This window comes from Microcebus murinus, chromosome 8, assembly GCF_040939455.1.
Source record: "Microcebus murinus isolate Inina chromosome 8, M.murinus_Inina_mat1.0, whole genome shotgun sequence".
Taxonomy (NCBI): Eukaryota; Metazoa; Chordata; class Mammalia; order Primates; family Cheirogaleidae; genus Microcebus; species Microcebus murinus.
The window spans coordinates 1,201,520-1,227,123 of record NC_134111.1 but is presented as its reverse complement, the minus strand read 5'-3'; the positions used below and the strand labels follow the sequence as shown (position 1 = coordinate 1,227,123).

The window sequence follows — 25,604 nt, the reverse complement described above, 5'->3', positions numbered from 1 at the left end:
TTCATAATATTCCTGCTTGTCCTTGTTCATTACTTTTTTGTAAGAGCTAAACTGTTGCAAGTATTGATTGTGATTGTTTTAAATTTATAAGTTGCTAGGGAGCATTGTCCTATTTAATCTTTGGGACAGGGCTTCCTGTGAGTTCAAGTCTTCTTTTGCTACAATATTATTTAAATCCATAACTTGTAAGGACCCTGTTTCCTGGTACCAAGTTCTGTGTAAATCCATGTTCTTAGTCACAGCAACAGAATCTTCCCCTGGCTGGTTTAACCAGAGAGAAAGTGGACCAAGTGACTGAATGGGGGTTCCCAGGAGGCAGCATTGCAGAGGCCACCATGGTGCCCGCTCTGGGGTCACTGGCTCCTGATTCCATGTCCAGGTGGGGCCTCTCACTGGTCACTTGTGAGTCGTGTGCCCACTGCCAGCAGGACCAGCTGCAAGGGAGGGGAGAGCAGGATCTAGTTGCTTCAGCTTCAAACGTATCAGGAGAACCCACAGCTCACTCTCCCAGTGGCCACAGCTGGCTGCCATGAGTCCCTTGTGAGAGAGGGAGACTGGCACCAGCACCCAAGCTTCTCTGTCCCTGGACAGATGACTTAGATACATGCTACCTGTGCACCAATGGTGGCCACTGGAGAAATGCTCTCGAAAGTGGCCTGGGCTGGCTCCTCACCAGGACTGAGGGGACAAGTGGGGAAGTAGGAGCAGTCCCCCCAACCCACCCCCAAGAGCTGGCTGCAGGCCCCTAAAACTGGCAGGGTGTGTGGTCAGGAGCCAGAAGGCTGGCCCGTCAATAAACAGCTGTGGGACCTTGGGCACATCCTTCCCTCTGAGGTCCCACCTTCTGCACACTGGACAGAGGGGAGGTCATTTAGTAATTCTCTTATTGGGAACACATACGGTGAACAGTGTATGTAAACTCTTTATGCAGTTCTTAATATAACAAATCAAACAAACACCGTGCACCCACCACCCTGCTTAAGACACAGAGGAACCATAGTTCAGAACTCCCCATCACATCTTCCTTCCTCCTACGTATTAATAACCGTTTTTCAGTTATGTTAATCATTCGCTCTTCTTTTTTATATTTTCCCCACCAAATTAGTCAGCTTAGGCTGCCATAACAAATACCACAGACTGGGCAGCTAAAACAGAAATTTATTTCTCATAGCCCTGGTGCTGTGCCCTGCTTTGGCAACATGCAACAGAAGCAACGGTGCGCCAGTTCTGAGCCACGGGACCCGTCTGCTCTCTTGGAAACCTGCCATTGCCATTGCCTGTGAGCTCAGGGTTAACCTACTGGGAGCAGTGACTCCCTGTGGGGAACAGAGAAGAAAGTCCAAACCAAGGCCACTGGATTAGTATCTTGTTGCTACTATAACAAATTACCAAAAACTTAGTGGTTTAAAATAACACAAATTTATTATAGTTCTGAAGATCAGAAGTAAAAACTGGGTCTTACTGAGTAAAACTCAAAATATTGGCAGAACTATGTTCCTTCTGGGGGCTGGACAGGACAATCCATCTCCTTGCCTTTTCCAGCTTCTAGAGGCTGCTGGCATTCCTGGCTGTGTGGTGTAGGGGACTGACATATATTTTCCTAGTTTAAGAATTAAAGTTAGTGAGTAATGTACGTGTTCTGCCCAGAGTGTTTGAAAGTAATCTGTTCCGGACAAGGTCCTTGTGATAAACAAGGTTGTTGCCTAGAGGCATAACAAAGGACCTGAGCTGCAAGTAAGCAAGCTGAGCTACCCTGCCCCATGGCATTGGGGGGTCTGGTGGCCACACGATAAACACATTGTTCCTGCGATTGCTGCGTACACCCCATAAGATGGCAGGTTAGTCAATGACGGGTAAGACCCCTCAAGGGAGGGGCCACCTAAGCCAGGCACAGCTGCCGGGGTTCAGCTGAGGATCTTAGGGGATCACCCTAAGAGAAGCTTGGGATGAGAAATATGCCCCCTGCGGCTCACCTTGACCATCCTTGCTAATATCGGTCCGTGATCTATGCCTAGTGCCTAGAGCAACCACCTTGAAATTCTGAGTCAGGGGATATCTGCCTCCCTAAGGCTACACATTCTGGATTTTATGGCTATCACTGCCACGCCTGGGTGGTTTTGTACAAGGAACTAACTTTAATCTTTTAGAGTATAAAAATAAAACTGATGCGGTGTATTATTACTAGAGTTCTTGCTGTCTCAGGGATGACAGAGGTGGGAGAAAATCCGTGACCAATGCAGATCAAACCTGTATTGTTAAGGGTCACCTGTATTATGTATTCTCCGATTGCCAAGTGCCATATTTTAAATTTGTCCTCTAAAAGATTTGTTCCAAGAAGAAGGTGGATTAGAAACACCGCCAGACAGAGAGTCTCTGCAGAAAAGACAGATTCTAGCAGAAATTAGAAGAAAAAAGCAAGAAGACGAGCATACAGCAGATGAGGGTCAGAAGGAGGAGTACCTGAGACCACAGGAGACTCCACAGGAGGAGGTCACGGAGGAGAACTGGAAGCTGGGACCCCGGGAGCAGCCCGGAGACCAAGGGGAAGTGTAGGTGTATCGGCCGTTTCCCCTCCCCTGCATCCCGGACTGCTGGTGGGCTCCCCAGTGAGTGGAGAGACCTGCGGACACCAGCCTAGTGACGACCGCTGCCAGTGAGCTGTAAGCCAGTAGCGGATGAGGCACCAGGCTCCCAAATCCCTCGGGGCACTTCCGTGTGCACAGACCCAAGCTGTGCGGCAGACGCCATATTGCCTCCTCCTTCCCCCCCCCCGACCCTACCCCCAGCTGCCCAGAGAGACAATAGAGCCACAAGCCGGAGGCAACTAAAGGGAATGGGACCTTCCCTTTTGAGGCCCTACAGATGACTAAGGGGAACTCAGACTGTGAGCTTCCTACCCGCCAGCCCTCCCAGGTGCTGCTAGCATGGTGATCCCAGGAGAACGGGGCAGACCCTGAGGTTGAGACACATAGACCCAGTGTGGGCTCCCTGTGGGTGAAATGGGACCAGAACTCCTCTTCCTGCTGGAGATATATTTTGAACTCTGGGACCCAGAGGTCAGACCTGCAGACCAGATCCTGTGCACCCAGGTCTCGCATTGCCTGGGGCACAGAAGGGATATACGTGTACAGCCTACTGAGGTGTGTGTGACTTCGGAGGCAGATCAGCATCCTAGAGGGCAACCCTGCCCCCAAAGGGAGGCCGTGCACCCAGCCCAGGTGGCGTTCCTGAGCAGGGAACCTCCCCGACGGCAGCACAGCCAGGGGAGGCCTGGTGGCGTGTGGTCTGGCCTGCTGGCAGAGGCCCAGGAGTAGCCGCGGAGTTGGAGATGATGGAAAGAAGCCAGGCCTGCTCCAGACTACGAGTCTCAGACAGCCCCACCCCCACACACAGACTTTCTGACTGAACCGGGCCATTCCAGCCCCTCCCTGTCAGCTTTGCCTGGAAGCAGAGAACAGAACTTTAACCCCTGCTAACGACATTGCTGGTGCCTGAGGGCAGGCTTACCCAACCCAGCTCTGCCCAGACTCTCTCCCAGACCAGCCCTTACTGAGGGGGAGAAAAGGACACACCTCAAAGTCCCAGGGCCCCACCCACCAACTGAGGCACTAGAATGCCTCTCTACAGGAACAAGAGCTGATAACAGGACACAAACACAACAGCGTAGCCTGTTCCTCCAAGCAAGCGCCACCTACTGAAAGGGAGAGCATCCTGCACACCCTCTAAACGACACCTACTGACTCATTATACAGGCAGTGGTGGAATCTCACCCACAGACACCACCTACCGGCTTAAAAACTAAACAAGGCGTGTGAATACCCAAACAAAAACCTAAAGAAAAGAAACAAAAACTGATCGACATGGGAAAAAATCAGAGAAGGAACTCCAGAAATATGAAGAACCAAACAGAAAAAGCAACCCCAATGAGGAGCCCCAACCCCTTAGAAATGGGCACCAACCAAAATCAGGCAACCAAAAAGACAGAAGAGGAATTTCGTATGTGAATCATAAGAAAATTCGACAACCTGCAAGAACAACTCAATAACCAACACAAAGAAACCACAAAAAGACTCCAGGATCTGGAAAAAAGTTCACTAAAGAAATAGACACAAGGAAGAAAAGTTTGATTGAACTCCTGGTAATGAAGAATCAATTCAGGGAATTACAAAATACAGTGAAAAGTCTCAAGAACAGGGTAGATCAAACAGAAGAAAGAATCTCAGAGATTGAAGATAACACCCTCCGATTAAATAAATCAGTCACAGAGATAGAGCAGAGAAACAAGAGAAAAGAGCAAAGCCTACAAGAGATGTGGAATTATGTGAGGAAACCTAATGTGAAGGTCATAGGGTTACCAGAAGGGTAAGAAGACAACACTGAAGGGTTGGACAAGCTATTTGAAGATATAATAGAGGAATATTTCCCAGGTCTTGCTAAAAATCTCGATATACAAGTTCAAGAAGCTCAGAGGACACCTGGGAGATTCAATGCAAACAGGAAGACGTCACAACATGCAGTCATGCGACTGACCACAATATCAACTGAAGAGGCCCTTCTAAGAGCTGTAAGACGAAAGATGCAAGTAACATAAAAGGGAAAGCCAATTCGAATAACACCAACATCTCTAATGAGACTTTACAAGCAAGGAGAGACTAGGGCCCCATTCTCACTTTTTTGAAACAAAACAATGCCCACCCTAGAATCTTATTCCCTGCAAAACTAAGCTTCATATATGAAGGAGAAATAAAGACATTCTCAGACAAGCAAAGTCTCAGAGAATTCACCAAGACAAGACCAGCCCTACAAGAAGTACTCAAAACAGTGTTACGCACAGAACACCATAATAATAACCCACGAATATAAAAACAACCAAAACCCAAAGATTAAAGGCCAGATATTACAATGGCTCAAGACAGAAATCATAACAACAACATCCAACCCAACAGAATGAACAGTAATCTACCTTACCTATCAGTTCTCTCAATAAATGTGAATGGCTTAAACTCTCCACTCAAGAGACATAGGCTGGCTGAATGGATAAGAAAATACAGACCAAGTATATGCCGTCTTCAGGCAACACATCTAACCTGCAAGGATGCATATAGACTAAAAATAAAAGGGTGGATATCAGTATTCCAAGCAAATGGAACCCAAAAGAAGGCTGGCGTGGCAGTTCTAATTTCCGACAATTTAGTTTTTAAACCAACAATAGTAGTGAAAGACAAAGAGGGTCATTATATAATGGTGAAGGGCACACTTCAACAAGAAGAGATAACAATTTTAAATATATATTCACCCAACTTAGATGCACCCAGATTCATAAAGCAAACCTTACTGGAGCTAAGCAAGTGGATTAATAGCAACTCCATAATCACTGGAGATTTCAACACCCACTGACAGCGCAAATCAGATCCTCCAACAGGAAATTAATAAAGAAATAATGGACTTAAACAAAACTCTAGAACAATTGGGTCTTACTGACATTTACAGAACATTCTACCCCAAATCCACTGAATATACGTTCTTCTCATCAGCACAAGGGAAATTCTCTAAGATTGACCATATCCTAGGACACAAAGTAAACCTCAAGAAATTTAAAAAAATAGAAATCATACCATGTATCTTCTCAGATCACAGTGGAATAAAAGTAGAAATCAACCCTAACAGAAACTCACATTTCTACACAAAAACGTGGAAATTAAACAACCTCCTACTAAATGATTACCTCATAAATGAAGAAATCAACATGGAAATAAAAAATTCTATGAAGAAAATGACAATGGAGAGACAAGTTATCAAATCATCTGGGACACAACTAAAGCAGTTCTGAGAGGAAAGTTTATGTCCATCAATGCCTATAACCAAAAGTCAGAAAGATCAAAAATAGACAATCTAATGAAATGACTCAAAGAGCTGGAAAAAGAAGAACAGACCAGCCTCAAACCCAGTAGAAGAAGTGAAATCAACAAGATCAAATCAGAACTAAATGAAATTGAAAACAGGGAAGCTATTCAGGAGATTAACAAAACAAAAAGTTGTTTCTTTGAAAAAATAAACAAAATTGACATGCCACTGGCTAAGCTAATGAAAAGCAGAAAAGAGAAATCTCTAATAAGCTCCATCAGGAACAAAAAAGGAGATATCACAACTGATCCCAAAGAGATACAAGATATAATTTATGAGTACTACAAACCTCTTTATGCACACAAATTGGAAAATGTGGAGGAAATGGACAAATTTCTAGAAACACACAGCCTCCCTAGGCTCAATCAGGAAGAAATAGATTCCCTAAACAGACCAATCTCAACAGCTGAAATAGAAACAGCAATTAAAAATCTCCCTAAAAAGAAAAGTCCCGGTCCAGGTGGCTTCACACCTGAATTTTACCATAGTTACAAAAAAGAACTAGTACCTATCTTGTAGAAACTATTCCACAACATCTAGAAGAACGGAAACCTCCTCGACACCTTTTATGAAGCCAATATTACTCTGATACCAAAACAAGGAAAGGATGCAACAAAAAAAGAAAACTACAGACCAATATCCCTAATGAATATAGATGCAAAAATTTTCAACAAAATCTTAGCTAACCAAATCCAGACATTTATCAAAAAAATAATCCATCACGACCAAGTGGGCTTCATCCCAGGGATGCAGGGATGGTTCAACATACGTAAATCTATAAATGCAATTCACTACATAAACAGAAGGAAAACAAACACCACATGATTCTTTCAATAGATGCAGAAGAAGCTTTTGACAAAATTCAACACTCTTTCATGATACGAACACTTAAGAAAATAGGCATAGAAGGGACATACCTAAAAATGATACAAGCCATATATGACAGACCCATAGCCAACATCATACTGATTGGGGAAAAACTGAAAGCATTCCTTTTTAGAACTGCAACCAGACAAGGCTGCCCACTATCTCCACTTCTATTCAACATAGTGCTGGAAGTGCTGGCTACAGCAATCAGACAGGAAAGTGGAATTAAAGGTATCCAAATAAGGGCAGAAGAGATCAAACTTTCACTGTTTGCTGATGATATGATATTCTATTTAGAAAACCCCAAAGATTCAACCAAGAAACTCCTGGAACTGATCAATGAATTTAGTAAAGTCTCAGGATACAAAATCAATACACAGAAATCAGAGGCATTCGTATACGCCAACAACAATCAAACTGAGAACCAAATCAAAGACTCAATACCCTTCACAATAGCAACAAAGAAATTAAAGTACCTAGGAGTATACTTAACCAAGGACGTAAAAGACCTCTACAGGGAGAACTATGAAACACTGAGGAAGGAAATAGCAGAGGATGTAAACAGATGGAAATCCATTCCATGCTCGTGGATCGGCAGACTCAACATCATTAAAATGTCTATACTACCCAAACTGATCTACAGATTCAATGCAATACCTATTAAAATCCCATCAGCATTCTTCACAGATATTGAAATAGTAATTTCACACTTTGCAAAGAAGAACCAAAGAACCAAAGAAGACTCCGAATATCAAGAGCAATTCTAGGCAACAAAAACTAAATGGGAGGCATTAATATGCCAGATATCAAACTATACTACAAAGCTGTAATAATTAAAACAATCTGGTATTGGCACAAAAATAGGAATATTGACCAGTGGAACAGATGTGAGAATCCTGATATAAAACCATCCTCATATAGCCATCTAATCTTTGACAAAGCAGACAAAAACATACGCTGGGAAAAAGAATCCCTTTTCAATAAATGGTGCTGGGAAAACTGGATAGCCATTTGTAGAAGGCTAAAGCAGGACCCACACCTTTCACCTCTCACAAAAATCAACTCACGCTGGATAACAGACTTAAACCTAAGGTATGAAACTATTAGAATTCTAGAGGAAAATGTTGGAAACACTCTCCTAGACATCGGCCAAGCAAAGAATTTATGAAGAAGTCCCCAAAGACAATCAAAGCAGCAACAAAAATAAATAAATGGGACATGATGAAACTAAAAAGCTTCTGCACAGCCAAAGAAACAGTCATGAAAGTAAACAGACAACCTACAGAATGGGAGAAAATTTTTGCATCCTACGTATCCGATAAAGGGCTGATAACTACAATATACTTGGAACTCACGAAAATCAGCAAGAAAAAAAATCAAATAACCCTATTAAAAAGTGGGCAAAGCACTTGAACAGAAACTTTTCTAGAGAAGACAGAAGAATGGCCAACAAACATATGAAAAAATGCTTATCATCTCTAATCATCAAGGAAATGCAAATCAAAACTACAATGAGATATCACTTAACTCCAGTGAGAATGGCCTTTATCAAAAAGTCTCCAAATAACAAATGCTGGCTTGGATGCGGAGATAGAGGAACACTCCTACACTGCTGGTGGGACTGCAAACTAGTTCAACCTCTGTGGAAAGCAATATGGAGATACCTTAAAGCGATACAAGTGAATCTTCCAATTGATCCAGCAATCCCATTGCTGGGCATGTACCCAAATGATCCAATGACACTCTACAAAAAAGATACCTGCACTCGAATGTTTATAGCAGCACAATTCATAATTGCAAGGCTGTGGAAACAGCCCAAGTGCCCATCAATCCAAGAATGGATTAAAAAATGTGGTATATGTATACCATGGAGTACTATTCAGCTTTAAGAAACAACTGTGATATAGCACATCTTATATTTTCCTGGTTAGAGCTGGAACCCATATTACTAAGTGAAGTATCCCAAGAATGGAAAAACAAGCACCACATATATTCACCAGCAAACTGGTATTAACTGAGTAGCACCTAAGTGGACACATAGGCACTACAGTAATAGGGTATTGGGCAGGTGGGAGGGGGGAGGGGGGCGGGTATATACATACATAATGAGTGAGATGTGCACCATCTGGGGGATGGTCATGCTGGAAACTCAGACTTGTGGCGGGGGAAAGGGCATTTATTGAAACCTTAAAATCTGTACCCCCATAATATGCCGAAATAAAAAATAATAATAATAAAAAATAAATAAAAATAAATTTGTCCTCTAAGTCAAGCTCATCAATTGTGTGGTTCAAAATTTTATATCCTTATTTATTTTATCTGTTGGATCTATCAATTAGGAAGACAGGGGTCTTAAAATTCTTCTTTATGAAGGTTGATTTGTACACTTCTCTTCAACATTTTGTCATTTTTTGCTGTATAAATGTTCATTCTCTAATATGTGTGTTAGTTTTCTCTCCTTTGATAGGTGAGAACCTATGTCATTGTGTAGTGACTCTGTGTATTCTAGGAATTCTTTTTTGCTTTGAAGTCTACTTTGTCTCTCCTACTGGCTTTCATTTAGTGAGTATTTGCTTTCTATATCTTTTTCTCTACTACTGATTTTTTTACTTATAACTGTTCTCTGTCATTTAGGCTAATCTTTTATAAATGACAATATTTGGTTTCCACCATCAAATTTTAGTGCATTTAAATTTATTACTTTAGTACATTTATATTTGCTATTTGGATTATATCATATTATTTTATGCTTTCTATGTGTCCTGTGCTTTCTATGTTTTCCCTTCTTGCCTTCTTTTGGATGATTTATTTTTTTTCTCTTACTCGTTTAATTTGTTCCCTAGATTACTAGGGATTTGTTCCCTAGATTAGAGAGTTATTATCTTCTTGTCTGTTAGCAGTTGCCTCAGACATTTAACACTTATTTCTAACAAAGTCTTAGGTTTTTACAGTAACTTCAAAATGCTTTAAGTACAATTATACCCTTCCAACACACATACTACTATTTCGAATACTTTCTTTCTAAACCCCCAAATCAGACATTTTTATTGCTTTTATATAAATGTGTAGACAATGATTATTTCCATTTATACACATAGTTTCCAGTGTTTCTCTCACAATTTCTTCATACATCTCAAACCTTCCATCTAATATAATTTTTCTTCTGCCACAAATATATCCTTAAAGTTTCCTTAACGTATATTGTTAAGAATATTGCCTTTCAGCTTTTGTGTTCTATCAATCAAGGTCTTTATTTTGCTCTCTGGAGAGACTGTATTATTGTGTATAAAATCCAGGTTAATGGCTCTTTTCTCTCAGCACGTGGCCAGTATTGTCCCAGTTGCTCAGGCTTCCACTGTTTTCTGAGAAGTCAGATGTCAGCTTCACTGCTGTTCCTCTGTCGTCCATCTCTGCCTGCTTTACATAGCTTGTCTTTCTATTTGGGTGGTTTTCCACAGTTTCACAAGATGTGGCTCAGGTGAATTATTTGTCATTTATCTTTTTTTTTTTTTTTTTTTGAGACAGAGTCTCCCTTTGTTGTCCAGGCTAGAGTGAGTGCCATGGCGTCAGGCTAGCTCACAGCAACCTCAAACTCCTGGGCTCGAGCGATCCTTCTGCCTCAGCCTCCCGAGTAGCTGGGACTACAGGCATGCGCCACCATGCCCGGCTAATTTTTTATATACATATCAGTTGGCCAATTAATTTCTTTCTATTTATAGTAGAGACAGGGTCTCGCTCTTGCTCAGGCTGGTTTTGAACTCCTGACCTCGAGCAATCCGCCCGCCTTGGCCTCCCAGAGAGCTAGGATTACAGGCGTGAGCCACCACGCCCGGCCTGTCATTTATCTTATTTGTGACTGGTTGGGTTTCTTGGATTTGAGATTTGATTGTTCAAAATTTCTGAAAAACTATCACTTTCATATATTTCTGCTTCCACATTTCCTGTATTATATTCCCAAATTATATGTACGTTTAGTCTGTACCATGGTAACCTCAGTGACTCTTAATCCTTCTTCTATATTCTTCATTTCTTTGTCCCTCTGCGCTGCATTTTATTAATAAGTAATTTATCAGGGCCTATCTCCTACTTTGCAAATTCTCTCTCCAATTCTGTCTAACATGCTGTATAATTCATATTAAATTCAACTCATCTTTTATAATTCTAATATTTTTTATTTCTAGGAGTTTTTATTTGGTTCTTTTCAAATATTCTTAGTTATTTTTAAAAAGTTCCCTGTTCATATTTTCATGTCATTTTTCATATCTTAAAAACATATTGAACCTTTTTATATTAAGCTAGTGTCAGGTCATTCAAGGAGGTGTGGTCTGATGCTGCTGCCTTCTTGTTCCTTCTTGCTCTCATTCACGGTGCCTTATTTCCCTGTGTGGTTCTGTGAGTTTTGACTGTGTGCAACTTGTTTCTTTGAGGTCTTTATTGTAGAAATTCTCTGAGGCCTGAGTTAAAGTTCAGATCTTCCAGGAGACCCACACTAGTTGGAGTGAGGTTTTTGGACCCCTAAAATAGTTTGAAAGCTAGCTCTAATGCTATGTGAAGGGTGGCTTTTACTTAAGAATTCTCAAGGAATTTTCTTCCTCTTCTGCACAGCACCAAAGTCAAGGCAAGCAAGTTCCCTTGCTACTCCCTTTCATAAGTGTTGTTATCATTTATCTTTATTCTGAGAATGTAACCTTTGGGGATTCAGCTTTATAGTGGCACCTCCCTGTCACTCACACTGTAGGTGGGTCCCAGCTTCCTCTCCTCCCTCCCACATCCTTAGCAGCTGCCCAAATAGGGACTCATGGTCTCCTTGCTCACCTCCCAGGTCCCAGCTGCCAGTAACAGCTTGTCATCAGTGTGGCTGTCAGCAGTGATGCCCCCACAGTGGACATGGAAGGTGTGGAGGGAGACGCTGGGAGGTACAGACCAAAGCTTCACCCCACATAGACCAGAGGCCTCCTGGGTCGCCTTTACTTGCCTCCATTTCCAAGTAGAATTTCAGTGTCACTAGAAGAGAGCTTTCTCTACTTCAAAACTGTTAAAAGGTGAAAACAATCAGCTGAGGTTCTCTTAAAGGGCGAGTTCCACAATTGTATTCCACATTCTAAGGAGTCAGCCATAATTGGATGCTGACACATTCAACGTACAACTTTTAACCTCAGCCTCCCAAATTGTGCACTTGGAAGCTCTGGGACGTGGTAAAGATTGCCTTGTGCCTCCTGGATGAGAAGAGGGCCCTGAACACCCCAGCAGCTGCCGGTAGCGGAGCAGGTACAGGTATGGGAGCATGGCTCGGGGAAGCATCATGAGCACCTCGCTGTTGGCCACCAGGAGCCATTTGTGAGTCCTGGCACCAATGTGGTGGTACTTGGTCAGCATGACATCCAGGGAGAACATCACCCCTGTGCTCATGCACAGTGTGATCAGCACTGAGTGCATAAGCAGGGTGCCCCTGGCCAGGGAATAGCCCTTCGTGCAGATGTCTGATGTCCTGGCCTCTGCATAGATCTCCGGAAGCAGTAGGCAATGAGAGCCATGCAGAGGAAGAGAAGGCACAAGATGGAAATGTGGGTGATGGTGAGGAGGGGGGCACAGCCCTGCGTGCTCAGGCTCATCAGCAAGATGCACGAGATCCCACGCTCCTCCTGCTGGACATCCTGCCACTTGCTGAACCAAAGGAGAAACGTGGGAAAGAAAAAAAGCCACCAGCCAGATGAGGGCCACTGCCTTCCAGACCTCCCCACAGGACACGAAGGAGAGGTAGCGCAGAGGATGAGCAACTGCCAGGTGGGTGTGCAGTACGGTGGCTGTGAGCGACAGGATGGTGCTGGTCTGGGTGGTGAAGACCGCGTCTGTGACGCTGCTGCGGGAAGTGCGGCCCAGATCCAGCCACTCAGGCTGCTATAGGAAATGAGTGTGTGGAGGAGAAGGCAGGCCAGATCTGAGAGCAGGATGTTGGCCAGCAGCAGGTAGTGGGGGTCCTGTTGTAGTTGCTGGCTCTGCAGTATGGTCACCAGCAGCAGGGTCTCAGGGCCAGTGTGGCCATAGCCAGCAGGCTCGAGGGAAGGCAGAGTGAGTGCAGCACGCAGCTGGGCACTCTGAGCTCCCTGAGGTCCAGGGAGGTGTTGCTGGCTACCTGGGGCATGCAGGGTATATTGCTGGCAAGCTGGGCCGGGGCTGACCAGGCTGTAGTGCCCAGAAAGCAGGGTGCCAGCTTGCCCTCCATGTGTCCTGGCAGGAGTGGTCAGCTTTGTCAAAGGTTGTTGGTTCTGCACCTACCCAGAATATTGATTCCCCTCATAGCAGTCCTGAGGGTGCTACTCTTCTGCAGAGATGCTAGGCTAAGGCAAGTCTCAGGAAAGACTGTTTAACAAAGATAAAACCAACAATGTGAAATTCAGCTCACACCTAGCTTCCTGCATGCACGCATGTCTCTGCGGCTCTGCAGCTGCACATATGTGGGTACATGTAATGGATCAGCCCATTGCCACCATTTGGTAGTCACTGACCTTTGCAGAAGTGTCTCCCATCTCAATATCCCCCAGACCTGCCTGGCTGGCTCACAGAGAGTGTGTGATGAATGCTCACCACATTGGATGGAATTCAAGGTTGGCCTGCCCGAAGGGAGGGAGCAGACACAGGGGACTAGCATTGCCTGGCTATGGACCCAGCCTGGCCTCTGACCTGGGGGCTTATGAAATAGGGCCAGCTGGAAGTGCCTGGGCATGCTCACAGTCTTCATCACAAAGCCGTGGGTACAGCTTCCAGGCCGGGGGTGACACTGTGTGTGTTTACTACACCCCTTCCACACAGGTATCCACATGGGAGAGCACTCTGTGGCCACAAAATCTCAGCTGAGTTGTGGGTGCCCTGTGTGGTGGTGAGGAGGTGGCCTGGCAAGCAGACAGCCCACAGGAGCTAGCGGTGAGGAGCAGAAGCAGGAAGAGAGGAGTGGGAGGCAGGCACCACCACAGAGTTGGAGGGGGTATAGACAGTACAGTGTGCTCAGGTAGGGCCCAGAACAGGGTGGGGGGCTCTGCCTCAGGTGAGCAGTCTCCCCCTCTCCAGGTGCTGTCTGGTGGCCTTGAGAAGTTTTGTTCACCTTCCTACACTCCAGTTTCCTTATTTGTGACACATGGATGCTGTCCACATGACCTCAAGGAAATGTTGCAAAATCCCAGTGGTAAAGGACTTAGCATGGTGCATAATCTGAGGGAATGTTAGCCCCCCCCCCCAACCTACACCATCCTATGTGGCTTCAGGTCCCCTCTGCCCACAGTCCCTCTTGTTAACACTGCAGAGTAGGCTGCTCTGACAACCACCTGACCTTGGCAGGCTGACTGGTCCACAAGGTAGGAGCCACATAGGAACCTTCCTAAGACCAGGCAAGATATTTTCATGGTCAGAGAGAGGCAGGAACATCAGACACTGGGTGAGAGAGGAGTTTCCTCATAACATGAATGCCACCTGGACCAGATCAGCACATAATACACCAGAACTGACCTCCTCCATTGGCCATGGGACGCTGGACCACTTGGATGTAAACCTGCCACCTCCCTTCTCTCTCGATGTGCTGTGGTGTCCTCATCAGTGGATTTTATCCTTAGATATGTGGTCTTGGGACAATTACTTTATCCCTCTGGGCCTCCAGGTGCCCAGTGAGGGTCCATGATGACAATGCACCTGTCTCAGAGGACTTGCGGGTCACCCTTAGGTGCTGATGCTCACTGCCTGGCAGCCTCTTTACTAAGTGTGTTCCATAGACTGCCTCTGTTCCACACATCTGGGACACAGTGGAGGTGACAGAGGAACCCCTGAGCTCACACACACGACAGCCAGGCCAGGGGTGTCATGGGACCCAGGGTGTTTGGCCCCAGACTCATTCCTCTCACCTACAAGGCCCTTTCTCACATGAGCATCTTTCCTCCCTTCAGAGCTGGCCAAAGGCCCCTGTTGTCCAGGAGGGTGCCCCCAAGTCCACCATAGCCCTGAGGGCATGCCGACCATAGTCCTGAGACCGCATCTTCCTCTGAGGGTCTGTTACAGCATCTGCCAGAGCAAAAGCGCCGGTGGCCAGATGGCAGACTAAGGGGGAGGGGGCGTCTGAGAAAGCACAACTCGCTTTTCAGAGAAACCATGATGCCCCTACCCAGTCTGCCCTGCCATGCCCTCCCTCAGGCGTCCCTAGCACCTCTGAGATCCCCTTACAGGTCTAACTGGCCCGGGAGAGGGAGTAGAGCCCTTCCCAGCACAGCGCTCTGAGCAGGCGCCCTGGGTGCTGCAGACTGAGGGCTGGAGGCTCTCTGCTGTCCAGCCCAGCAGAGTGACCCTCACTGGCCCCCGGCTGTCAGCCTTGCCCTGTCTGGCCACCTTAGAATGCAGATTCCCTGGGAGAAGAAAACTTGTTAAATAACCCCTGGGTACAAATTAGCTGGGAGCTAAATCCTTGTGGCCAGTGACAGCTGATAAGCAACAGCTCCGTGGAAACGAGAACTCCCATAAGGAGAGAGCTGTGGAGTGTCATAAAGAGCCTGCCCTCCACTGAGAATTAGTTTATTACTTTCAAAGGACATAAAACAATCTCTAGCACTGTGAAGGTGCTGCCCTGGAGGGAACATCAGTTTGGTCTCACTTGCCTGGGTGCTCTGTCAAGGCTGCCCTTCCTGGGAGAAACGCAGACTGGCATAGATGTGGGGTCACACAGGGCCAGCCCCAGGGCCACAGAGTGGCCACCATGACACTAGCCCTTCCTGGCTAGTGATCCTGCAGTCTTTAACTGCTCCACCCTATCCCCTTACTCACTACGGTCAGGACAGCCCTGCCGGCATTGTGGGTGCCACCAGCAGGTGGGAGCACAGCTTAGAGCAGTGAGCCTGAACCTCACTTCGGAAGTCGAATCCTGGCCATGCGTGGCACTTCAAAAGCCTGAGGATGCTAGAGCGTCCCTGCCCTCCAGGAAGCTAGAGATAAACGGGAGCTGTGGGAGGGCCCAACGCAAACAAGTTCAAAGCCCAGAACAGACAGGCCCACAGGTCCTCCCCGAGATGCGGTGACAGTGACCATGCTCAGCCCTGTTGTGAAGAACTTTCTGCATGCAGGCACTGGGCACATTGTCTCACAGAAATGCCTCACTGCTCTGCAAAGCTGGCATGACAGGTTGCAGGTGGGAAACTGAGGCCCTAGGAGGTTAAGCACTTTGCTTAAGGTTATGTTTCAAGAGAGTTCAGTATTGGCCGGGCGCGGTGGCTCACGCTTGTAATCCTAGCACTCTGGGAGGCCGAGGCGGGCGGATTGCTCAAGGTCAGGAGTTCAAAACCAGCCTGAGCGAGACCCCGTCTCTACTATAAAAATAGAAAGAAATCAATTGGCCAACTAATATATATATAAAAAATTAGCCGGGCATGGTGGCTCGTGCCTGTAGTCCCAGCAACTCGGGAGGCTGAGGCAGTAGGATTGCTTGAGCCCAGGAGTTTGAGGTTGCTGTGAGCTAGGCTGACGCCACGGCACTCACACTAGCCTAGGCAAGAAAGCGAGACTCTGTCTCAAAAAAAAAAAAAAAAAAAAAAAAAAAAAAAAAAAAAAAAGAGAGTTCAGTATCAGTAAGAAGCCATCTTTCCTAAGACATGCGGAGTCCCTATTGCTGTGTCCCCAGAGTTGGCCGCAGGACAAGAGTTCCTTACTGTGATATCATAACGAGGCTGGGGGTCAGGGTCTGGGCAGTGGGCAGTGGCAGAGGCAGCTGAGACAGACCCTCACCTCACACAGCTGTTCCCACAGGCAGCCGGCAACCAGGACTACCAGGTCGAAGAGGATGATCTGAACAGGGGCTCCTGGTCTCCTGGTAGCAATATAATGTCCCTCAGCAACTGGCCATGTCACCTGACCAGGCTGCAGGAGTGGAGGACATCTCCACCCCCGGCCCTCATCACTGCATGTCTGAGTGCGTGCATGTGTGGCAGAGGTGAAGCACAGAGAAATAACATGGCAACTGCTGTGTGCCAGGTGCTTTTATACATTTTGTTCCATCCTCAGGAACCCTTCAGAAGATGAAGAAATAGAAAATGTGAGGTCAATTAATTTTCCCAGGACCACCTAGCAAATAAGTGGCAGAGCACAGGCAGTTCTCACTCCAAATCCTGGGTTATTTCCATCTCCACTTCAGCAGTTTCCTGGATGGTCTTCCTGCTTCTGCCTTCCTGGCTGAACTTTTCATCATCATCACACTCACCCCATTATCATCATCATCATCATCATCATCCTTATCATCATTACTGTCACCATTGTCATAACCATAGCCATCATCATCCCAGCACCATCATCACCATCATAACTACCATCCTCACCATCAAGCATCCTCACCATTGTCACCATCATCACTATCATTATCACACCATCATCACCATCATCATCATCTTTATCCTTTTCACTACCATCATCGTCACCATCATGTCAACAATATGTTGCTCCTGTGTTAAATGAATCTCCCCAGTGTTTCTCATTGCTCTTATAGTAAAAACCAAGATCTTGGTCCTGATGCACAAGACCTAGTGCAGCTATCCCGTGCCTCCCCCCACCCCCTTTTCAATCCTCTGTCCTCCAATTCTCTCACCTCCCTTCTACTCCTTAAAGAATAAACAACCATTGGTGCCTAGGGACATTGCCACTCGCTTCACATGGTTCACTTCAGCTCAGCAAGATCTCAGTTCAAAAGACTCTCCCTATGTAAAACGTCTTCTGACCCTTAGAATAGACCTCAGCTCCCTGTTTTATACAGCCACACCTCAGAGACATGGTGGGTTTGGCTGCAGATCACCACAGCAAAACGAATACTGCAATAAAGTGAGTCGTGCGAATTTTTGGTTTCTCAGTGCATATAAACGTTATGTTTATCCTCATAAGTGTGCAATAAAATGTCATTGAAAACATGCAACATACCTTAATTTGAAAATCGTTGCTTAAAAAATGTTGACAATCACCTGAATCTTCAGTGAGTCTTAATATTTTTGCTGGTGGAGGGTCTTGCCTGCATGTTGATGGTGCTGACCAATCATGGGGGTGGCTGCTGAAGGTTGAGGTGGCTGTGGCAATTTCTGAAAATAAGACAACAATGTTGTTTGCCACATTGATTGACTCTTCCTTTCATGAAAGATTTCTCTGCAGCATGTGATGCTGGTTTGATAACATTTTGCCCAAGTAGAACTTCTTACAAAATTGGAGTCAATCCTCTCAAACCCTGCCACTGATTTATCAACTAAGTTATGCAATATTCTAAATCTTTTTTTGTCATTTCAACAATTTTCACAGCATTTTAACTAGGAATAGATTCCATCTCGAGAAATCACTTTCTTTGCTCATCCATAAGAAGGAATTCTTCATCTATCCAAGCTTTGTCATGAGATTGCAGCAATTCAGTCACATCTTCAGGCTCTGCTTCTAATTCTAGTTCTCTTGCCATTCCCACCACATCTGCAGTGACTTCCTTCAGTGAAGTCTTGAACTTCTCAAAGTCATCCATGAGGGTTGGAATCAACTTCTTCCAAACCCTTGTGAATGTTCATATTTGACCTCTTCCCATGAATCATGAATGTTCTTAATGGCACCTAGAATGGTGATCTTTTACAGAAGGTTTTCAATTTACTTTGCCCAGATCCATCAGAGGAATCACTCTCTGTGGCATATAGCCTTCTGAAATGTATTTCTTTCTTTTTCTATTTTTTTATTGCCTCATATTATGGGGGGTATTTCTTAAATAATAAGACTTGAAAGACAAAATTACCTTTTGATCCATGGACTGCAGGAGGGATGGGAGCTGCATGGGGGGTATGTTGGCTGTGGCAGGAAGGTGAGTGGGAAGCAATTTAAACTACAGAGTGACAAGACCAAACCCAGCATCTGCAAGGACAGGGGGGCATTCAGGTGGCCAATGGGCTGCAGGAGGCCTGGAGGCAGAGGGAGGTGCCTTTTATGATGGGCCAGAAGCAGGGAAGAGGAATGCTCTTCCAAAGGCAGGTGCTGAACCGATCAGGAATATCAGAGATATGATGCTTTTCCAGAATAGTCCTTGAGATCCCAGAGATCTTGAGCATATTGAAATCTTTAGAATTAGCAGATTTTCAATCCATATAAAAGAATATTGGAATGTTGGCGGCATCTCCCTTTTAAACATGTTTCTTTTTAAAAAATAATTGAGTCATATGTATTGCTAAAGATAAACTAATTCTGAAAGTTCCCATAGCCCCTACAATCTCCCTCCACCTACCCCCTCTCTCCCCTTCTCATTCAGTTCAGTCCAGTGGCTGTCCTGACCCCATGCTGACCTCCTTTCCGGCTGGGGTGGCCTCCATGCTCCAGTCCCGCCTCACGTGGTGGCTGCTGGCTCAGCACGGTGCCCAGGCAATCCTGGGATGGGTGAATAATGAATGATATCACGTGGAGGTGGGCTGGGGCCGGGGCCGCTGGCTAGGAAGACCTGCCTCCTGCTCCTTGGCAGCTCCACTCTCCCACACACACACTAGCATCTCTAGCACCCTTTCTCCTCAAGGGAGTCAGAGGGACTTTTTATTTATTCACTCACTTATGTAGTAAAGTTAATTTTATTAGACTTTAACATAGAGGTAAAGCCTTTGAAAAGCCTCTTTAGTCTATGCCCATATTTCTCTTCTGACCACTACTGTGTCCATCCTCCTCCTGAAGTTTTCCAACAGTCCATAAAGTCTGGTTAATAATTGAAATAACCCCAGATGTTGTCCCGGTCTGCAAATCCTATGGCTATCCTCCCTGCACTGTGGCAGCTGCCCTGTTCTGCTCAGCAGGCCCCATTGCCCACCCATAGTCCCCCCTAGCTGGGCTCTGCCTGGACACCCTTCCCTTCTGCTGCTGCTCTGGGTGACTCCCCTGCCCTCCTCTGCAGGCTCACGCTCCTCTCAGCGCATGGGTCACCTCCTCTGTCCTTTATTGCTTTTATTGTCCTTTATTGTCACATTTGGAGTTTATTTTGTTCATTTATTTAATTTTAAAGATTAATTTACAGCAATTCATTCTTTTATTAGCACTGTGAACTATTTGAAATACTGAAAAACACAAAAGGATTAATAGATTCTCATAGACACACTATCCAGAATTTTAAAATGTTGACATTTTGCCATATTTGCTTCCAATTATTCTTATATAACATCTTTATATTATATGTGACAAAATATAACATATTTTATATAAATATATATATACATTTTTAATATAGCAAAACATTAGACATACAGTTACAGTTCTCTTTGCCACCATCCTCTGGCCTATTCCCTCCCTTCTTGCCTCCCACCCCAGGGGCAGCATCCACCCTGAATTGGTGTATATTCCTCCTGCTCCTGGTTTTGAACTTTCACTGAAAATACATGGTTTATGAACTATATATAGCACTGATGTCTATGTTTGGTATGTCACTTCATTCTGATGCTTGCATTTTTCACTCAATGCCCTACCTTCTAGACCAGTGCTGTTGCCATTCACAGATATAGTTCCTTCTATGGAAATGCTCCACAGCTTTCCATTCTCTGGCCACCCCACCACTTACTTACCCTCTGCTTCCTAGTGGACTTTGGTGCTGTTTCCAGTCTGACAAGCTGCGTGGTGACCTGTGATGTTTTTCTAGACATCAATTGCTTCCCCACAAGGAGTCGCATTGTCAGCAGCGTGAGATGCACGGAGCTGCCCTCCGCAGAGTCCACCCTACGCTCCCCAGCACGGTGTGCGAGCGCCATGCCCGAGTGACCAGGGCGCCCTCGGAGGAGCCTGGGGCCTCCAGGGTGGGCCTGTCTGTGCTGTCTGGGTGCTGTGAGGTTTGCTAAGCTCATTCAGACACCACCTTAGAGGTGGGTGCCGGCCAGGGACTGTCAACACTGAGGAGCACGCAGGTCCCTAAGAAGCTGCGTCTCCCCTGCCCAGCCAGATGGCAGGGCAGCCATTTGCGGACTCCATCACTGTGGCACCGGCATGTCTGATGCCAGCGGGAGGGGACAGCCCCTCTTCCCTCTTCTCCTGTCATCCACACCTGCCACTTTTGGGAACCTGCTCTCGAGGCAGGCACTCAAGGTTTCTTCTATAATACCTGAGACAGGAAAGGGATCCTTTGCTTTCAACATCAGTGACCTGAGTCCTCTGGAACTACATTCAAAGAGCAAAGGGCTTTCCCTCTCTCACACAACACACAGGCGGGGTGGGGGCGTCCTTCATTCTTGAAATGGAACGCAGCGCTGCGCACTCAGTCGCACCTGCAGCCTGCACACCTGGCGAAGACCCGAAGGCAGGAGCAAGGCCCACGGCCCCTCCACACCAGACCCGCGGGCGCGCTGCGCGCGGGTCGCAGGGGAGCAAGCTCCGCCCAGCCCTGCCCCTCGGTTCCGCCCCAGCCGCACAGCACGTCGCTGGGATGGAGGAACTAGACGAGGGTGGAGCCGGGGCGGGGGCGGCGCGGCGAGCGCGGACCGGGCGACACACTCGCGAGACGCAGCCTCCCCCGGAGGGAGCTCCCCCAGCCTCCGGGGCGGTGGGAAAGGTGAATGACACACCCACAGACCGCACAGGGGAGGACAGTGTCGTTCAAAAGTCTCCACAGAGGGCCAAAAGTATTCCCAGAGAGAGCGAGTTTTCATTTACCAGGGGAGGAGGAGCCCCGAGAGGCCTGGGGCGCTGCAGGTCTCGAGGAGGATGTGGGGGCCCCAGGTAAACTGAGGCTGGGGTGGTGGGAAGAGTCGGTACCAGTCCAAGGTCTGGAGCGGTGAATTCAGGCCCTGGGTTGGGGATGGGGGATGCGGGCGGCTTGGTGCTGCCCCTCGCCGCAAGACCCAGCGCCTGGCTCCTGGAAAGGGAAAGGGAAACCGCGGCCGGTGGCGACAATGCGGTGGGAAGGGACAGCGGGTGAGGGTGAGTGCAGGTCGGCAGCCCGCCGGCAGACAGCCTGCGTGCGCAGCAGCCACTAGAGCCCGCCCGCCCTGCCTGCGCGCAGGTCCCGGTGACGCCGGGTGAGGCCGTTTCCCCGTGAGGCGTGAGCGCAGCCCTCCGAGCCCGGGCCCCAGCCCGCCTGGCTCTGCCTCTGCTCACAGCACCGGGCCGTCGGCCCCCTCCAGATGCCCCAGCTCAGGACCCTGGCGACCACTAGTCCCACGTCCAGGCTGAGCGCGCCCTGCCCTCTGCTGTTAGGGACCGGCTTCTTGCACCCCGCCAGGCAGACGAACAAAGACACCAAGGATGCAATCACTCAAGAGGAGCTTTATTTTCTGGCTAGCCAGGGTCTAGGCCCTAGAGTGCCAGCGCAGTGGCCGCTTTTACAGGCAAGGACCCTGACCAAAGCTGGGGCTCCCCTTTTATCCCCCCTCCCTCTTGAACACCCGCGCTGCACAAGCTGATTGTGCGTGTTAGTCTTTAAAATGATTGGTGGACTGGTAGCCCGCCGGCGGCAAAGGGGGCTTTCTCCCTTATCTGGCCCCATACCTATGCGTCCAGCTGCAAGCAAGCGATTCTCAGAAGCAGAAATATGTGTTTAGCCAATAGCTCTACTTTTGGGCCCCAAGCTAGCAGTTTCCAGGAGCCGATTACTCCTCCCCTGGGCCCATTTTCTGTTATCCGGGCTCGCACAAGTGAGCCAGCAGCTTTGGGGTGCAATCAGGCCCTTACATTCCCCCCTTTCTTTAGACCATTGACGAGCACTCTTGCTCGTCCCTTGTGTTTAGCTTTTGGTATTGTTGCAACACTAGAAGCTGTACAGTGCTAATCCGCTCTTTTATGAATGCCACTAGTCTATTAACTAGACAAGGCCCAAACGTGAGGGCTAAGAGTATTATAATGAGTGGGCCCAATAGGGTGGATATCAGTGTAGTTAACCACGGGGAGCTGTTAAACCAGGACTCAAACCAGCCTGCTTGCTGCTCGTGTTCTCGTTTGCGACGGGCAAGTCCTTTCTTGACCTTAGCCATGGATTCTCTAACAACTCTCGTATGATCCGCATAGAAACAACATTCTTCTCTAAGAGCAGCACATAGTCCTCCTTGCTGGAGGAACACTAGATCTAGCCCCCTCCGGTTTTGGAGCACTACCTCGGATAGGGAGGTTAGTGACTTTTTTAGGTGTGAGATGGACTCTTCTATTCTCGCTATATCTTTATTTATGGCTGCTCTTAGGCTATGAAACCCCTTTTGCTGCATTGCCAGGGAAGAGATACCAGTTCTTGCTCCGATTGCTCCTAAGCCAAAAAGAGTAGCTAAGGTTATGGCTGTGATGGGCTCTCTTGTTTTTAAAAAAATTAGGTTAGCAGCTTTTTGCCCTATCATACTCTCGTACATTGTCTCTTCAGTGTGGTATATTATTCTTGGGAACACTAATATCATTATACAGTAATCTTCAGATTCATTGAAAATAGACATACTAAGGCAAGGAGTCAGACCGGTCTTGGAGCAAACCCACCACCCACCTGGCCCGGGGATAACCCACTTTGTTTTTTTAGATAGGCTTAGCGTCCTGTTACCCTTGGCACAGAGTGGTGCATGGCTGGGAGGCACTGTTCTTAAACGGGTACCTTTACCAAGAACTGACTGGAGGGTGAGTCCGGGGCCCTTACGATCCCACTGGCACGTTTTAGGGGAGTCTTCTGAAGACAGGTTAAAATAAGTGGCCAGCCCCACCGCCTCATAAAAAGGGGGCCTTATGTCATAGCACAACCAACAGGCCTGTGTGGCATTGGGACTTGTACGGTTTAGTGCATTATATGCTGCTGTCAGCATTTTCCATAAGGGATCTGTGAGCTCTCCATCGGGCGATGGGCCTCGGGGACTACTTGTGCTAGCCATTAGTTTGTAGAGAGTCCCTTTGCTGGAGGTGGTCTGGGGTGCTGCCGGGCTGGGCCTGGCAGTAGCTGGCCATGGATGTAGTACTTGGTTGGGTCTTACTGCTGTTGGGAGCGGGGTAATTTTAAGTTTGATATATATTAGTGAGCAAACGTGCGGTCTTTGGTAGAGACATATTTCCCATGAGAGTCTTGTTATCTACCGCCTATCTTTCTTTCTCTTTTCTGTAAATTTTACCCTTATTAGGTTGCAGTCTCTGGCATACCTGTTTTTAGTACAAGGTTGGACATAGGACATGTTAATGAGAAGAGGTTGTGCCTGCCATTTTTATTCCCCATTATTGGTGGTCATACACTACTATTTGGCACAATAATAACTTCTAATACCCCCACACTGACGGTTTTCTTGAGGGGGCCGGAATTCCGGACAGGCATAAAACCCATTCCGGCTCATAGAGGTTCGTTCTATATTTTCCCTCTATGGTCCAGTTACCCAAGTACTGGGGATTGGGGCAGCACCAGGGCCTCTTGAGGATATCGCTATTGTCTGTGCTGGCTTTTCTAGGGGGTTGACTTTTTCTAAGTTAAAATATAAGTCCGGCCACCAACTGTTTAAGGGGGCCACCCCAGAGGTCACGTTCTAGACCTCATGGGTTTCTTGATTGACAATTTCCCATGTCAGACTATGGGGTTTGTGGGGATTGAAATTGTTTATCACACTTACAACACCCCCACCCATTAACAAAATGCTCTCAAGGAGATATAAAACAAACCCTGCATACATTTTTGTAGTGAGGTCTAATCGCCAGGTGCCACAGCCCCAAGTCTGAGTCTAGACAGTATAAGCAGTAGTCCAAGAGGAATAGGACTCAGCTGGCTTCTTGTGGCGCTGCTGCTACTCAAGTCAGCCTGACCTTCAGTGGGTTCTCTGGGTCCACCGTCGCTCTCCACTGGCTCTGGCACTGTTCTAGGTCGTTCTTGTTGGCTGGTCTTACGTGGGAGTGGTGTATCCAAGTTGATATGCCGTCTACCTTGAGAGCAGTGGGGGTAATGAGAATAATTTGATGAGGTCCCTTCTACCTGGGCTCTAGGGTTTTACTATTATGTCTCTTTACCCACACCCAGTCACCCGGTTGGTGCAGGTGATAAGGGAGGTCAGCATCTGGTCTTGCCGCATCGTATACGGCCTGAAGTGCTGGCCATATCTGACTGTGGACATGCTGTGAGGCCTGTACAGCTTGTAATATTTCTTTAGGGTGTTTTGGAAGTGCCCCACTGCATTTTGGCCTAGGCACCACTGGTGGGGGAGTACCATACATAATTTTAAATGGAGTTAGTCCCAGATGGTAGGGGGTGTTTTGGACTTGGAACAGGGCGAAGGGAAGGAGGGTTACCCAGTCTCTGCCAGTTTCTAGTGCCAATTTAGTCAAAGTCTCTTTTAGTGTTCTGTTCATTTTTTCTACCTGTCCTGAGCTCTGGGGGTTATATGCACAATGTAACTTCTAATTGATCCCCAGGGTTTGGGCTAATTTTTGATTTATTTGACTTATAAATGCAGGTCTATTATCGGAGCCCATTCTTTCTGGCACCCCGTATCTAGGGATAATTTCTTCTAATAACTTTTTGGCTACAGTTAGGGCAGCTTTATTTTTAGTAGGGAAAGCCTCGACCCACCCAGAAAATGTATCTATCATGACTAGTAAATACCGGTATCTGTATTTCTCAGGTTTTACTTCTGTGAAATCTACTTCCCAGAACAGTCCTGGCTGCCTCCCCCTTTCCCTCGTACCTGTGTGAGTCCCCTTGGTTTTTCCCGGTTGGATAACCTGACAAGCTTGGCAGTCATGGACGATATCGGCGGCCACCTGTCTCTGTGACTTGAACCTCAACTGAGCAGTATCCAGCAGCTGGAGCATTTTGTTTTTTTCTAAATGGGTGGTCTGGTGTAGATGCTGTAACACATACCGTCCCAAAGCTTCTGGCATTATCATGCGATGCTCTTTGT

The 25,604-nt window shown here is 46.9% G+C and overlaps 2 protein-coding genes across 2 annotated transcripts in view; one reads left to right on the top strand and one right to left on the bottom strand.

Annotated features, from left to right (window-relative positions):
* Positions 1-8,936: 8,936 nt before the first annotated feature.
* Positions 8,937-15,115, bottom strand: GPR148 (G protein-coupled receptor 148). Its single transcript, XM_012761048.2, is given in 6 exon segments — positions 8,937-12,012; positions 12,015-12,281; positions 12,284-12,467; positions 12,469-12,653; positions 12,656-12,790; positions 12,793-15,115. Coding segments are annotated over 6 exon segments (1,059 nt in total). The 5' UTR covers positions 12,995-15,115; the 3' UTR covers positions 8,937-11,926.
* A 6,145-nt stretch (positions 15,116-21,260) lies between these two features.
* Positions 21,261-25,604, top strand: part of LOC105869343 (serine protease 40) — a 31,036-nt gene continuing 26,692 nt past the window's right edge. The window contains exon 1 of the mRNA XM_076005412.1: positions 21,261-21,483. Coding sequence (XP_075861527.1) covers positions 21,321-21,483 — 163 coding nt within the window. The 5' untranslated portion in view covers positions 21,261-21,320. The remainder of the gene's footprint in view (positions 21,484-25,604) is intronic.